This window comes from Cygnus olor, chromosome 2 (assembly GCF_009769625.2).
Source record: "Cygnus olor isolate bCygOlo1 chromosome 2, bCygOlo1.pri.v2, whole genome shotgun sequence".
Lineage (NCBI taxonomy): Eukaryota > Metazoa > Chordata > Aves > Anseriformes > Anatidae > Cygnus > Cygnus olor.
This window is the reverse complement of record NC_049170.1, coordinates 144,311,114-144,327,938: the sequence shown is the minus strand read 5'-3', so window position 1 is coordinate 144,327,938 and position 16,825 is coordinate 144,311,114. Positions and strand designations below refer to the sequence as shown.

The following is a 16,825-nucleotide window of genomic DNA, read 5'->3' as shown; positions in this document are numbered from 1 at the left end:
ATTATTGTCCTTTACTCAATACTCATGTGATCACAGCTGGAATAATGCATCCAGTTTTGGACCCCAACACAGGAAAGACAAGTTCTTTGCTAGAGCAAGTTCAGTGGAGTGCCACTGAGGCAGCTGGAGGCTGGAGCCCTTGCTCTGTGAAGAGAGGCTGATGGAGCTGGATTTGTTCATCCTGGAGAAGCCAGGAAAGCTAACAGCTTCCTGGTGTCTGCAGGAGGATTATTGAAAAGTCAAAGCCAAGCTTTTCACGGTGGAGTAGGGTTAGAGAATGAGAGAAAAATGGAAGAGTTGGAAACAAGATCTTCAGGCCATATACAAAAATAAACTTGCTGTGAATCCTGCTTTTGAACAAGTTGACTCAGGGCAATTGGGCAGTCTCCATCCTGTGAGGTTTTCTCAAGATTTGACCATATAAGATCCTGAATGACTTGGTCTGACCTCAGGGCTGACACTGCTTTATGCAGAAGCATGGCCAAGAGGCTTCCTGCAGTACATTTTGCCTTGAGTTATTCTATGCTCCTATGGATAACATTTGTTTTAATCCATGCATGATACAAAACAAATTCACTTTATAGAATATTAACCTTTTTGGATTTTTTTTTTGACTCCTAATCAGCATGGTGTTATTAACTGGTAGACAAATAAGTAGTATTAAAACACTGGTTTAGTGCTAGTATTTGTTTATCAGTTGTCTCTGAAGAAAGAGCAAATTTAGAAAATCTTTAACACATTTTTTGAATACTTCTTGATGAATCATACTTATTTGGTTGCATTTCAAATGTTTAGTGGTGGGCTTTCAAGTTAGTTATATTGTACTGGCTGAAAACATGCCTTTAGTCTATGGAATAGTAACAGCTGGCTTGTAATAATAGAAGTTATGGTAATATAATCTGTATCGAAGCTTTATTTTAAACTGGCATTGTGATGAGAATAGTTTAAGTCCAGTTGGTGGTTGGTATCTGAAAGCATGGTAATATTGTAATTTCACACTGTCAATTTAATTTAGAGAATTAATTCATTTTCCTTAAAATCCTGTCTTTTTGAATCCTGCCAAAACATTTTTCTTAATCATATCTTGTAAGAAAGAATGATAATTAAATATTGGCAGGTAATTATGTTAATTTTATTTTAAAAATTGAGTCTTAAATCATGTGCTAATGTATATTGACTAATTGCTGGTAGTTCTTGCTTATGCTAACCGCTCTAGGAGAGAAAAACAGTTCTGGTTTAATAGGAGATAGCAGTTACAGGTGAAAACTACAGCTTAATCTGGAACTGAACACAATATTGTGAGTGGTGCAGCTGATACAACAGAAAGAAGAGATGCTATCCAAAGGGACCTGGACAAGCTTGAAAAGTGAACCCATGTGAACCTAATGAAGTTCAACAAGTCCAAGTTCAAAGTGCTGCATCTGGGTTGGGGCAGTCCCAGACATGAGCACAGACTGGGAGAAGAACTCTTTGAGAGCAGCCGTGCAGAGAAGGACCTGGGTGTTCTGGTGGACAAAAAGCTTAACAAGAGCCAGCAGCCTAGAAGACTTGCAGCCTAGAAGGCCAACTGCATCCTGGGCTGCATCACCAGAGGGGTGGCCAGCCTGTCAAGGGAGGGATTGTCCCCCTCTGCTCTGCTCTGTGCTTGTGAGACCCTGCTTTGAGTGCTGTATTCAGGTCTGGGGCTCCGTGCATGAGAAGGATATTGGCCTGTTACAGTGAGTCCAAGGGAAGACCACGAAGTTGATCAGAGGGCTGGATCACCTCTTCTATGAAGAAAGGCTGAGGGAGCTGGGGATGTTAAGTCTGGAGAAATAAAAGTTCTGGAGAGACATCCTTGCAGCCTTTCATTACTTAAAAGAGGCTTATAAAAAGATGGAGAGTAACTTTTTACTTAGAGAGTGATAAGATAAGGAAAGATAGCTTTAAACTAAAGGAGGGTAGGTTTAGGTTAGATGTTAGTAGGAAATCATTCACTCAGAGGGAGGTGAGGCACAGGAACATATTTCCCAGAGAAGCTGTGAATGCCTCATCCCTGGAGGTGTTCAGGACCAGGTTGGATGAGGCCCTGGGCAACCTGAATCTAGTGGGTGGCATTCATGCCCATGGCAGGGGGTTGGAATTAGATGATCTTTAAGGTCGCTTTCAACTCAAGCCATTCTATGATTCTATGATTGTAATAAGCCTAGGACTCAAGCTTCTATAATGAGCATAAAACTCAGGTCATCTTGTTTGAGATTAATTTATTTTGGTTAAGAAAATAAATTGTTTCTAAAATATAGAAATTTGAATTAAGATCTACCTCAAGAATTGCATTTGTCCGATCCTTCTTTCCAACACATGAACTTTCCTTGTGGTAAACACTGTGTGGTCACTACCTTTTTTCAGGCCTACAGTTTCTAAACATTGCTAAATTCTAATTCACTACTGACACATTCTTTACAACTTAAAATGAGTAAATTTTAAATATATGTACTAATTAAAAAGGGATGATACATTCCTCTAGCATTCCCACATTTTAAGGTGAGCTTTCCCAAGTTGTAGTATTCTAAAAGGGAAGAAAAAAATATTTTCAATAGAAGCATTTTCATTGTATTAGCTATTATTTTCTGCCTTACATTTTTTTTTTTTGCTGGTGAATGCTTCTGCAGAGTGGGCAAAGATATTCATACTCTCCCTAGATTATTTTATTCCCTCAGTGATTACTTGCATGAAGTCAGACCATGAGATCAGAATTTCCACCAGGATTTTATCTGTGGTAAATTTCCTTTGCTATCATATGTTTACAAGAGGAACCCTGTGTATAGTTATAGCATATTGCATATGCAAATTGTGTGCATCTAGCACAGATTCATAATCTATTTCTGGAGCTTTGTCTCAGGGAAATGTCAAAGGCACTTGCCTCTCTTCTTTACTAGAAATGATGCTGGAATCAAGAGCAATCTCCACCCCTATATAAATAGAAAGGCTTATGGGTCTTCCATATGTTTCCATTATCCAAAGTTTTAGCAGTTAACAACACTTTTGAGTAGTGGTTCATTCAGACTAGTTTTCTGAACTAAGTTGCCCTGTGCTTTATCAGCTTGATCTCCTTCCACTTGCCTAACAAGAATAACAAGTTAGGTGTCTTTGCTTGAAAGTTGCCTCTGTAGCACAGTGGTACAGTACTTTTCAATGTATGCAGTTGGAAGCTTTAAGTAAAGAGTATTTTTCTTGCTTTTTTTTTTTTTTAATTTTTATTTTTAAATGGACTTTCTCTTAATTTGTTATTATTTTCCACTAAAGTGCTGTGCGTCTTTAAAACACTAGGACATAACATTCCATTTGACTGAGATTCTGAATATAATTTTGTTTTGAGCTTGATATTGAGAGCTGACTACTACTTATTTTTGTACATTTTCTTGCATGATAAAGATACATCCACATATATTTTACTTTAAACGTAGTGGTAATGTGACATGCAGTAAGTTTTCTTTCTTTGTTTTAAGCAGCATTATCCTGTTCCAGAATATCTCTTGGTCATGCACTTGTATTTTCTATGTTTTAATCTTGATAGCAATCTATAAAAATTCATTGTAATCTGAATCATAACTAGTCTAGTGTTGTAATATTATTCATTGTTGTGAATGTTTTCTTCTTTTATTCCAAAATAAAAAAAAATAAAACATGCCTAGGCCCATTTTAGTTACAGTGCTGCCATCATAGGACAGTAAGGAGTTTGTTTGTTTAGTTGTTTTGTTGTTATTAGTTTGTTTTGTTATTATTGTTTGTTTTTTTACCCTCTACTAGAAGACTTATGATTGTTTCCCACACATAAACCTGGAGTTTTATCTGGTGCTTTTAAGGTTGTTTAGTTGTGCAGGGAGAACTCCCACTGTATGATTTAGAACTGCTGTACTGAGAAACAGGTATTAAGATATTATGTGTAAGATAGTAAAAACAATTTATTCCATGCATACAGAAGCTCTGTTTGTTACCTTATAATACTTAGATACTCTGTTATATTTGAATAACAAAATAAAACATTTCCCACCTAAAATTTCTGCATAAACAAAACCAAAAACAACACAGACTTTATTATCAAGACTGAGTATTTTTAACACTTAAGATCTGTTTCATTTGTTTATACAGTATATTTGATAATTTTGTAAACAGGTTTGATATAGCACGCGCATGAAAGGTGCTATATACTGCCCAGTTCCACTGTAAATTCTATTTCCATTTTCTAGTGTTTCTTCTAACAGTGCAAATACTGTTTTGATTTAATCCTGTCATCGTGCACTACACTTCGAAGTCTCAAAATGTTTGTGAGAGGACAGCTCAGGAGTAAATATAGAAGCATGGAATGTTTGAATGAGTTTTGAAGAGTTCCTTATTCAGTATTATGTATTAAATATACTAATAGAGCATAGTATAGTTCATGCTACATCAACTTTGTTAATGTTTTTTTATTATTATTATTATGAATTTTATTATGCATTGCCCAGTTATTTGTCTGTTCCAGTCAAGATGGAGTTGCTACTGCATTAGATGTTCTAAATATTCAAAGGTGGGAGAGTTGACCTCCAAACATTTGCAAACAACTCTGGGGGATAGGGAAAGATGAAAAAGTTAATATTTTAAAAAAATTAATCCCCATTGGTTTACGTATTTTTAGCTACTACACAACTTAGAAGCGTTAAAAAAATGTTTTCCTAAGCAGTGCATAGACAAATTTTTAATGAATCAAACTTTTTTTTTTTCTTAGTTAAATAATCTGGTGGTTTGTTTTTTTTGTTGCTTTTTTTTTTTTTTTTTTTTTTTTTTTCAGAAATCTGAGAGTAAAAAGAAAATTACAGATGCAGCCTTTGTCCAATATCAAATATAGATAATTATGCTTAGATGTTGTTTTGTTTAACTGTGTACCTTTTACTTTCCATCTGCCCTTGGCCTTGTAACAACTGTAAATGCTTTAATGAGCTTTTAGAACCCTGTCAAGATCTGATGAAAGAATTGGGTATGTGAACATATTTGACAGCCTTATTAGCAGTTGAACTACCAAAGCTTCACCTACTACCTAGGTTACCACATAATGCTATTGTATCACTTCTCAAGAAGGCGGTTATCACTTTTCTACTCATGGGGTACCCTTTATTTTACAGCTTTATTTTCTGCTCCAGCCAAGGTATTTTTTTGGCTGAATTTCTAGGTGTAGAAATTATGTGCTCTCATTCTGACTGGTACAAAAGTTAATACTACAAACGTTTGCAGCACATTTAAAACTAAATGTATAAAATCACTATAATTACCAAAATGTTCACTACCATTAAAAAATGTTCTGAATACTTCCAAAACTTAAATAAACCATATTGACCTTCTTCTTTTCATGTCAGTTGTCTTTACTATGTCAAAAAGAGGGAAATTTAATCTCTTAGGTTTAACAGGAAAACACAATTCAAAAGAAAAAGTTAGCATCCAGTGCTACTGTGTGTCCCACAGGTTCTTCCACTTTGATCAAAACTGCGTCCACTGGTGAGTTAGAGGAGCCTATTGCGGTCACTGCTGGTGCTATTACTGTTGCTAGCACATCTGCAGATGTTACTGTATCCACCCATAGACAACCTTCTGAAGAGCAACAAGTGCAAGCCATGAATATAAGAAAATCAATTCTGGAATCGGCCTCTTCCAAGGAAGAACTCTCCCTTCATCAAGCAGACATACAAAGCACAAGAAGACGACCAAGAAAAGCTGAGCAGATAGAAAGAACTAAAGAACTTGCAGTTGTTACTCATAGAGGTATTGGATATTATTTTACTTGTGACCATGTAGTTATGGAAAAAATATTCTGTATAAATCAAAAATGAAAGGTCAGGTATATATTCCAGAAGTGTGATTAAACCAAATGGGAAAGGAATTAAATTTACTAAAAAGTGAGTTCTAATGGGGCAGACAGATGAAAAAATGTAATTAATATAGTCATTGTAATTTAAATTAATTTGAATTATAGGAAAAAAAGGGAGGGGGGAAGAGCAAGGAATTTTCACTTTATAATTTATATCATTATGGTTTGTTGTCAAGGCTAGTGTGAGATAAAAGTTGAGATAAAAACATTATTCTATGCTACATATATGTTTAGAAATAAGCAATTAATCAACAAAACTGTACTTTATAAATAGTTGTTTTGTTCTAAACTAACCAGTGATGCAGATGTATCCATCTCCTTTCTGTTAAAATCTTCAGCAAAGGTTTGGCTTTTCTAAAAGTGTGTACGTTTTTATTCTATCAAACATGAAATAAGTGAATGAAGCACAGTGAATGAAAAGTTTAGAACACTAAGGAATTCAGTGGAGAGTATTAAGTTATTATTAAAGCTAAAGTTTTGATATATTCCTATATTCAGATGATTTAGTCCACATGCAAAAGTACTAATAGTGAACACTTGGAGCCTTAACAAAGCAAGATTTATTTCGCTAAAAGGTAAATGGCAATATGAAAATTACGTCTGAGTAACAGCAGTTCTTGAATGTCTTAATTTAACCAGCAGAGACATTCAGAAACAAATTGGATTGTCATATGTTGTTGTTGTTTTTTTTTTTTTTTCATATACAGATGTTGCAGGTTAATGTTATTGAATAATATTTATTACATATTATTATTTATTATTTTGTGGTAGTCTGTTTCATGTAAAGCTATTGTACCTGAAGAACTTACAAACACAAAAATATTGAAAAGCAAGAGCTTTTATAGCACAAGCAATTTGTAGATGTCTCTTTAAATGGTTGATATTTTGTAAAGACAACCTTAGACTGGAATCTGTTATCCTACTGGATCAGATAGTCACCTTGCATAAATGACTGTAGGTTCATTTACTAAGACCTATTGACAGAGCTGCAGTTCTACAGAATTTTAAAACATTATGTAAATTAAGTAGGTTATAAAAAACAAGAACTGTGTTTGATTTGGTTTGCATGTGAAACAAATCATTAAATAGCTTTGTCTTTTAATTGTTTTAATTTCTATCAATACAATTTTTTTTTTTTTTTTTGTGTGGTTATCAGTTGGTATAAATTAAGAGTTTGGTTTCTACAGGTTGAATGGCTAGGCATTCTGTTTAGAATGTCTTTGGTCAGGTTTAAAAAGTAGAAAACAGGCTTATTTTCAGTTATGAAGGAGTATCTGAAGGTCTGTAATAATCTCTTCTAATTTACGGATATGAGAGTATAGTAATTTGGCAGTTAGGTTTGGCAGTAACTGTGATATACATACAGTTTCTTCTATCACCTGTTTGTAGTCATTGCACTACAATGTCCTCTCCACTGTTGTTTCACTGTCCTTTTCTCCTCTGACCTGTCCTTTAATCTAACACATATATAAGGCTCTTCTGAATTACATTGCCATATTAAAGTACAAAACTTTACACTGTGGGTGGTCGCAGGGGCGACGGACAACAAGATTTTGCTAAGCTAATGTTATGTTTTGTTTTTGTTTGTTTTTGTTTTTGTTTTTCCATATATTAAACTGCAGCACATGTACAGATGAGATCAATACTGTATACACTCTCCTAGAGAACAAAGTCCATACCTAGCTATGTCTGCAGTTTATTCCCTCATGGCGTGTTTATAGTCTTGATTTTGTTAGAGTTTGCTAGACATTTTCTAAACAATTTTATTGTATTATACCCACATCACAGTATACATCTGATAGTAGAGTGGATATTCATATACTGAGAAAAAAAATGGTTTCACTTGGTAATCATCAATTTTTGATAGTACGCTTACAGTAGCCATGAAAATGTATCAGATTGACTAACTAAGTAACCTGTTATGGTCCACTATACAAAATTTCTCATTACACAGACATGTTTTGAAGGAATGGTTGTGAATGTGTGACTACAGTTTATTCACAGGAAGTAATTTCCATGATGGGGAGATATTCCACAGGTGTTTCTATAGAGTTTCATGTGAATTTCTACTGAATCATTTTAGCTTCTCTTTGACAATGAAAACATTATGAAAATATCCAACCAATTTTCTTGCCCTGCATATTTAAATTTCCTATGGAACTATTTGTTAGACCTGCTTAGGAAGTTTATGTAAATTCCTTTTCTAATTCTTTCTCTACTTAACAGATATTAAAAATTAGGTTTTGTTCTGGAAATCTATTTTTTCCTGTTTTCTTGAACATAACTCAAAAATTTTGCTTCCGAACCTATGCAAGGTAATTTATGCTTAAAAAGATAAACACTTAATATGCTAAATACAATTTACTAAAACTTACCATTTTAAACATGCACATATATGATTTATTAAAAATTTACTGTACGTGCAGTTTTTACCATAGACTGTTTTGAGAATGTTGCTAGTTAGATCAAAATAGTGCTATGATTTATTATACATTGTCATCAATGCAAAATATTAACTATAGAATGAATCCTAATGCTGGATTCTGTAGTATAGTTCTGTGAATAAGCTCTTCCAGAAACGGTAAACAACATTATTTTTGTTATTAAACTGACTTTTTTTTTGTGTGTGTGTGTTATTTTTATGCAAGGGAGATCTAGAGGTCTCTATCTGTCTAAAGTTAATCTACTAGATGAAAATTAGTCTACCACACTTACTATCTGGACTTCAAAAATAATTGTAGTTTGTGTCAAAGGATGGTTGAAGAATTTCTTCTCTGTGATTGTAAGCTGGAAATGACAGAAGAAGAGAGATTTTTTATTATGACTATTTAAAAGACAAATAAAGGAAACCCAGTAGCTTTCCCTGAAATATTTCCATAAGTGATAGGGCAGTGCAAATATAAATGATAAGGTGGCAGTGAGATCTCATGAGGAATATTAGACATGATTACAGTTCCTTCGTCAAAAAAGAATTCAGACTGAATCAGATAAATAAAAGTACTATACTGGTATTATATTGTTCTGAGCACCCCACCTTACAAAATAAAATGTAAGATGGAATGAAGGGATAAGTGTTTCAGGAAGTGAATGCCAATATGTAGGGAACATAAAGACAAATAAGTATATAAGATATAAATAGATACATTAGGGAGAAGTGTGAGAACAATTCTTCTTATTGGAGTGATGAACCCTTCTGGAAGGAGGAGGGACTAGATGAAGGGTGAAAATCTTGCTTTCAAGATACAGGTTGATTAGCCAATGAAGAATATATTTAGATGCTACAGCTACAAGAGAAACATAGCATCTTTTGGATCTTAAGTTCTCATGGAACCAAGAATTCAAGCTCAAGAAAGCATATTGCTTCCTCTATTTCAAAATGGGGTGGGAGGAAGCTCATATGGTAATTACATCACAGTTTCTTGTATGATCTGTCTTATTCAGGTGTGAAGTCAGGAAGGAAATTAAATGTGATTTTTACCTTGTTTATTTTCTGTTTAAGTATTTAAGTACTGTGAGCTTGGTCATAACTATGTTAATAGAGGATAATCTGACATATTGTTCTTTTATATAATCTGTGTCTCATTAAACTAAGAATTCAGTTCAGTAATGTAGTTGGTGCTACTGAATTGTTTTAGAATTCATATTAGGTTGATCTTCTCTTTCTTAGCACTGTAGAATTTTTTTTCCAGTGTATGCAAACATAATGAGCAATATTTTAGAACTTTTCTTAGTGAGTGAGTGCTTTCATAGCATGTTCAGACTTTCTAAAGATACATGCTCATTTTAAATACAGAAGTACACATTCATCTTCATTAAATACCTCTGAGAATAACTGAAATTTTAACCATATTATGAATGAAAACTGAGCATGAATAGTTGCTCAGTTTTGGGATTAACATTTTTTGTTTTGATTATTTAGTTAGCTTTTTGTTTTCAAAGTCTATTTTATTCATTTTACTGATGTGTCCTTTCTCTTTTATTTCCCTACCTTTTCAGCTTTTTTTTTTTTTTTTTTTTTTTTTTTTAACCAAGGCTTTCTCATTTCTATCCTTTCCCCTTTCTTCTTTTAGAACTCTTAACTATCACACCTTGCCTTAAGCTTTTTGATATCTGACTTCGTAGTATCATAGTAATAACCAGGAAGAAATGATTCAGCGAGGGGAAAACAAAAAACAAAACAAAAAACCACACCTTTGCTGCTGGATGTTCCCCATTAATCCTGGATTTCTTTTTGTGCTGTGTTGCAGGAGAGTGTCTGAAGGTAGGAGACAAGATTAGTTTAAAACTTGTTCTAAAGTAAAAGAGAATCATAAAAGTGAGAACACAAAATGTAAGAGAAAATGAAAGAGGAATTAAATTGGGTGCTAATGAAACTCTCTTCAATCAGTTTGTTTTCCAAAGAGGGAGTTATTTGATTGTCTTGATTTTTTTTGAAAGATTCAGTAAAATAATAGAGCACTGCTCTGTGATTATTTGATGTAAGCTTTTTAAAGATTTGATAGAAAATATATTCCTACGTCCTACATTTTATGAGATTTTCTTCTTTAGAAGAAGAAAAAGAAAGGAAGGAGCAGGGAAGCAGAGATTTTATGAAGAGCTGTTAAAGATTTTTAATAGAGTCAGGTAAGAAACCAGTGCATGTTTGCAGGTTTTTTTCTTTGGGGTGTGTGTGTGATGAGTGAAACCCACAACTATAATAATGTGAGTGTGAAGAAAATCAATATATTTTGCAGTAAGATTTTTGTAGTCATGTATTTGTATAAGAATACTCATACGTAAGATTTGTGTACTCTTTGTGTCTTAGCGTAATGCAGATATAACTTCAGAGCTCAAGCATTTAATCACTGAACTATATTTGTTTAACTTTTCATAAAACACTTGGAAATACCTCTTTAATGTGTGCATTGAGATAAATAGGCATCTTCTGTTTGCTGGATGAAATCTATAATCCATGGTTTGTTAATTTAAAGATTTTTCTTAGATTAAAAACTGATAATGGTGATTTAAGCTTCTTTACATCTTCCAACTTCAAAAAAATCTTTGGAAAGGAGATCAGTTTTCATCCAATAGTCAAGTCCAGTGTGATTAGAAGGAAGAAAAAGGAGAAAACAATCTTCTGAATCATGCATGCATTTTTATAGCTGCCCCTATTTATTATCCATCTGAAATAACTACAAAGGACTAAAATTGAAGATGTAGCATTTTTTAACACACACTTATTCGAAGCAGCCACTAACAACCTTCACTTACAGAGCAGTCTGTGCTAGTGTAGTTCAATGGCTGTCAAGAAAGGCTATGAAGCACAAAATTGTGGTAGCCAGATGCACATCTATGAGGAGACATGCGAAATATACAAAAGACATGGTGCCCTGGTTTTGTTGTTAATTTTATTCACTGTAACTGATTTTGGATTTAGGATCAAATTACGAAAGTTTCAGATACGCGTAATGTATAAAAACCTATGACCTTAAGCATTTTAAAGACCATGTGTGTAAACTAGTTATAACTCATCATTCTTAGCTCAGTACTAATATATAGAATAACCTATATTATAACATATATCACACTCATTTTATTTTTATCAGTACTTGTTCTATCACAGTTTATATAGTCCAGATCATAATTACATTACATTATTGTACAAAGATGTTCTTTATATTAGTTGGAAGTTACCTGAAGAAGTAAAATATTTTCATAATTTTTAGTGGAAGTACAGTGAGAGCGTTCCTATTTTGCAAAAATTTTCAATAACTCTATTGTTCCAGCAGCTCTTCAACAATTATACTTTTAAGTCAAGAGAAGAGATTTTTTTCCTTTCGGTGTAGTTTTTCCTTTCAGTGTATTTTTTCTGCGATAAGAACCCAATGAGATTTTTTCAAGTACATATTAAATTGTACATGGATTATATTATATACAGTACTATTCTCTGTAAATTGTCATAGGTTTTCATCTGTAGATTAAGAATGACGTGAGAACTTGCACTATTAAAATGAAAATGTATCATATTAAAGTAAAATCAAAATACATTATATTTTAATATAAACGTGAAATGCACACATTAGGTTAGAATCATATGTCTATGGCAGGCTTCATTAAAGTATATAACTATGTTTGCTGAACCATCATTTTATGGGAAAAAAATCACATTCAGTTTCATTTATATTTTCTTCTATTCTGGATAAAACATTTTGACTGTGGGAAGGGGTAATGCTAAAACAGATCTTCAGCCAGCAAAATTTATATACCTGGAAGAGACTGAAAATCTCATTTTATCCATTTAATATATAGTAATGAACAGTAACTTTGTTTAATCATCTCTCCTTTCTGCAAGGAGTCAAAAAGTAATCTACATTATTTTAGTCATTTTATTTATTGTGCACAAAGGTATTGTGTTTAAATTATTGCAGGATCTTGAAACAAATAATCTCAATTAAATAAAAGAAAATAGTGTGAAAAGTGGATGGTTCACTTTACATTCTGTTTGCTCATCTTGAATCATGAATACTTCTTCATATTAAAAAAAATCATTATCTACTTATCTGATTCTGTATTTATGTCCTCTAATGCCAACCTTCAAGCTGCAAAAAGACTCTAGAAAATTGTGCTACGGCATCAGTGTGTTGCTACATGGTTTATTATGCAATCCTTTGGTTCAGATTTTTTTAAATAAAGATTTCTGGAGCCTGAAGTGCTATCACCTGAAATCTAATCTTTTTTTCTGCTTTTTGCAGTCCCTTGAAGTGGTGAAGTTGTAATCCCAATGACGTCTTCATATTTAGGACTTGTATAGTCAGAGTGTGGAAATTCTGGATAACTAGATACATTACATGCCTAGTAAACATGCAGTGTATGAAAAAACAAACAAACAAACAAAAACAAACAAACAAAAATACCCTTTCCACCCCCCCCCCCCCCCCCCCCCCCCCCCAAATGACCTGTGCATGAATAGTAAGTTCAAGTTCAAGGCTGCTGTGGATCTGCTATGCATGTAGACCAACTTTTTTGGAACACATAATTCCAAGCATATGTCTAATTCAGTGTATCATGTATGATTTATTTGGTGTATCTGCATATAAGCACTAAATGTGGGAAATCCAGAGTATACTGGACTCCTGTTTCCATCATTAGAAATACTAGATGCAGCAAGTAAAATCTGTTATAATCTAATATTTTCAGTTCTGGAGCAATCAGTGAATTACTGGTTCTGCATCAATCAGTTCTAAACTGTATTAAAAACAACCATTTTTCTCTCTTTTTTGGAAAGCAGTTAGTTATTTGTTATTTCTTGAATAACGTAAATGCAGAGAATATGCTTACTGTTAAAGATTATGTAGTAGTCTTCATCTTGCTCCCTGTCATCATCTTTCAACTCAGGTGGCTGTGCATCCTGAGAATAATTAGTCTTACTACAAAGACTGAGTGAAAAAAGACATTAAGTACCCCATCTTTCATCACTACATTTCACCTCATATCCAATAAACGACGGAGATTCTCCTCGAACTTTCTTTTTCAATTGATGTATTTATAAAAGCATTTTTTTATTGTCTTATAATACACTAGGCAAATTTAGTTCCAGCTGGCCTTTGGCCCATCTGATTTCCTCCCTTCACAGCTTGAGAACAGCTCTATATTTCTCCTGAGTTGCCATTCCCTTTCTTCATATATAGGCACAGCCAAATGAGCAATCAATTGCCTTTTTTTTTTTATATATATTATTATATCTCAGCAGATGTCATTTAAGGAGGGCATTAATTTAAGTGCAGTCATGAAATATGGCTTTGATAATATGATATTGTTCCCCTCAATTAGCTGGGGTACAGTGAATATAATGTGAGAGAGCTTCAGGAGAGAGGCTGTGTCAGTGTTTGAACTACTATGAGCAACTATTTTGAGAGGAAAGTAGTATACATGGTCATAAGAGTCCTCAGTTTCCAATAATTTATACTGTGTGTAGTCTCTTGTAGTAATACAACCTGAGTGCCAGTTATGTGCATAACTTTTGGTTTGGGTGAATTTTAGTCTTCAACATTTTAAATGTACTTTATAGTTGGTAGGAAAGTAAGAAAGTGTGGACAAGACAAGCTAGGCAATTTCTCTACACAAATGCTGTTGCATAGCTAAAACAAATACACGAATTTGTGAGTTGTCTGTATTTTAAATGGAATACTTTGCATGGTTACCCCTGATGCTTTCATATTATACAAGGAAATTTTCCATCTGGAAATTTTTGTCTTGCACATGTCTCACAGGATATTTACTTTTTCATCAGAGACAGAATTCTATAAACTGAGAAACTGTTCTTAGTTTGTAAGCTTCATTTCTAGTGTCTGAGAGATTATTATATTCAAGGTTGCTACAGAAATTATATTTCTGTCTTTATTGTATAATAGGCAGCCCTAAAATATATGTACATATATTCTTATTTGGCTGAGGTGCTTTTTAATATAGGAACTGGCAAAAAGAGTAAACGTGCTAAAATGCAGTAATTATCAAGATTAGTCCTCTCTTACAAGGGTTTGTATCTCCTTACATATCATAAATAGCAGATATCATCTTAAATATTAATATAATTTAAAACGTTTCCACATTTTGAAAATATAAAAAATATATATATTGTTACTCTGCCTTTTTTGTTTTGTTCAGAGTTAAATTATTGTACTGAGAAACCTACAAACCTCCATCTTCTACTGTTATTTATATCAGAATGACATGAATCTAAAGTAAGTATAAATCATAATCAGTCTGACGGGGCTCATGGGTTATGTCATCCCTCTCAAAAGAGACTAGGTTTTACCACAGGCTAAAAGCTAAGTAGATAAACCTCTGAAGAAAGTTGGTAGTAGAAAGTGTCGTTGATAATTTGAAGGAGAGTTCAAACTCTGTGTTGTTTTCCTCTTTTTTCCTGCCTAGCAATTCTGAGATTGCTACTCACTTTCTACTTCCAGTAATCCACTCGAATATTATATGGAAGTTACATTTTGTTCAGAATAGCTTGTACCACTGTGTAATCATGGGTAAAAATCTTGGCTTGATTTTTGATCTCTGTGATAAGTAACAAGGAATTCCAAAAGCTGTTGACCTACTAAGACAAATATCTACATCAAAGAGAAAATTGAGACCAATCTATTGGTCAACCTTTTGCCTATTTTTCTGCATATGTATTCATCAAAAGTATAATCAACAAATGTGTAAAATGGCAGTATTAAGGTATTGTTTCCTTTTTTTATTTTTTTTTTTTAAATTATGAATACAGAATTAAGACCTATGTCTTAGAATATTTTGAAAGACTGTGTACCTTCATAACACAGCGATTCTTTCAGATATACTTGAAAATATATCTGCCTTTGAAGTAAAAATTTGGATGCAGATATTAAGGGAAAAAAACATGGAGTCAGCTGGTAGCTGGGTCTCAAAACATTACTTGAATCCTTTCTTGTCTGTTTTGCTTTATGTTTAACTCAACACTTACATTTAAGTTGCCATTTTGACATCTGGAATTTAATTTATTGAAGCTTAAATGGAAACCTAATGTATCAGTAGTTTTTTCCCTGTTTTCTACATCCTGATTCCCATTAGTCATTTCATTCAACCTGTATTAAGAAATAACAAATACTTTGCAATTCTTGATTCTCGTACTGATTAACTAAAATAAATATAAAACAGCTTCCTCAGAAGCATGTTGTTTTTTGTTGTTTCTCTGTCAAGAGCAACATGTTCTGTTAAATCATGGAGAGTGTTCTTAAGCATATGGAACATTTTGTTTGTTTCTGATGTTTAGGCAGTATTCCAAAGATCTCCATCCTTTTCAACACATCCATACTGCAGTTAGGAAAAATATGGTATAGAAAGACAAAAATAAACTGGGAAATCAGTGTTTTTGTTGTTGTTGTTTGTTTGTTTTCATTTTCTGAGACAGTGTTTGTAGAAAATAGGCATGTGGTTTCTATTCTAAAATCTCAAGGATCTAATCAAAATGTGTAGCTCAGAAGTTCTGAGGAGTTTTCATCCTTTGAGTTGCTTACCGTAGAAAAACGTAAAAACCAGCAAGCCATGGAATATGAATAAATATACAGTTATATATAACTTTTCTACAAAAGGAAAAAAAAAAAGACTTTTGTTTTTTTCAGTGTGTCTAAAACACTGCCTAAAAGTACCTGAAACTTCTTTATCTTGCATAAGAGGCTATTTAGGACAAAGACTTCAACAAAATTATTCTGAACCTCTTTCAGTTTATATATCAATTGACTGCTATGTACATGTGACTGCTCTATTACCAGAATCTCATATCACCCATCTGGCATGCAAAACTTCATCTCCCATGCAGACGTCTTTCATTTTAGAACTGTTTATATCCTTCCTTCCTCAATAAAGTCTTCAGTTTGATCTTTTGTATTTGCAGAAACAGCTGGATCCTGTAGCTTTAGATAAAATTACATAGTCTATATATTGTATGTATGTTTCTAGGTTGTATGTATGGATATGCATATGCAGCCTGACACATATTTTAGTCACTGTGCATGTTTGTACAAGATAAATTCTTATAGCTGCTCCTTCACACTGTATTACTAAAGTACTGTTCAATAAATCAGCATTAAATAAATAAATAGATAAATAAAATAAAAGTATGTTTCACCTCTTTTACTGTAAAGAACATTCAGAGTTCTTGAGTTGCTTGCTTTCCTTGTAGTATTTAATAGCCATAGCAAGGTGTTGCAAATAGTTATAAAATCATAGAATGGTTTGTGTTGGAAGGAACCTCAAAGATCACCTAATTCCAACCCCCCTAACGTAGGCAGGGACACCTTCCACTAAATCAGGTTGCTCAAAGCCCCAGCCAACCTGATCTTGAACACTTCCAGGGATGGGACGCCCTCAGCTTCTCTAGGCAACTAGTTCCAGTGCCTCACCACTCTCATGGTGAATGATTTCTTCCTTATATCTAAT

The 16,825-nt window shown here is 33.4% G+C and overlaps 1 protein-coding gene across 5 annotated transcripts in view; it reads left to right on the top strand.

Moving 5' to 3' along the window:
• CSMD3 (CUB and Sushi multiple domains 3) overlaps positions 1-16,825 on the top strand; it is a 710,416-nt gene that overhangs the window by 260,159 nt on the left and 433,432 nt on the right. For 2 of the 5 annotated variants that reach the window (XM_040546910.1, XM_040546911.1), the window contains exon 7: positions 5,479-5,775. The exons of the other annotated variants lie outside the window; for them this stretch is intronic. In XM_040546910.1, coding sequence (XP_040402844.1) covers positions 5,479-5,775 — 297 coding nt within the window. The remainder of the gene's footprint in view (positions 1-5,478; positions 5,776-16,825) is intronic. 5 annotated transcript variants of the gene reach the window in all.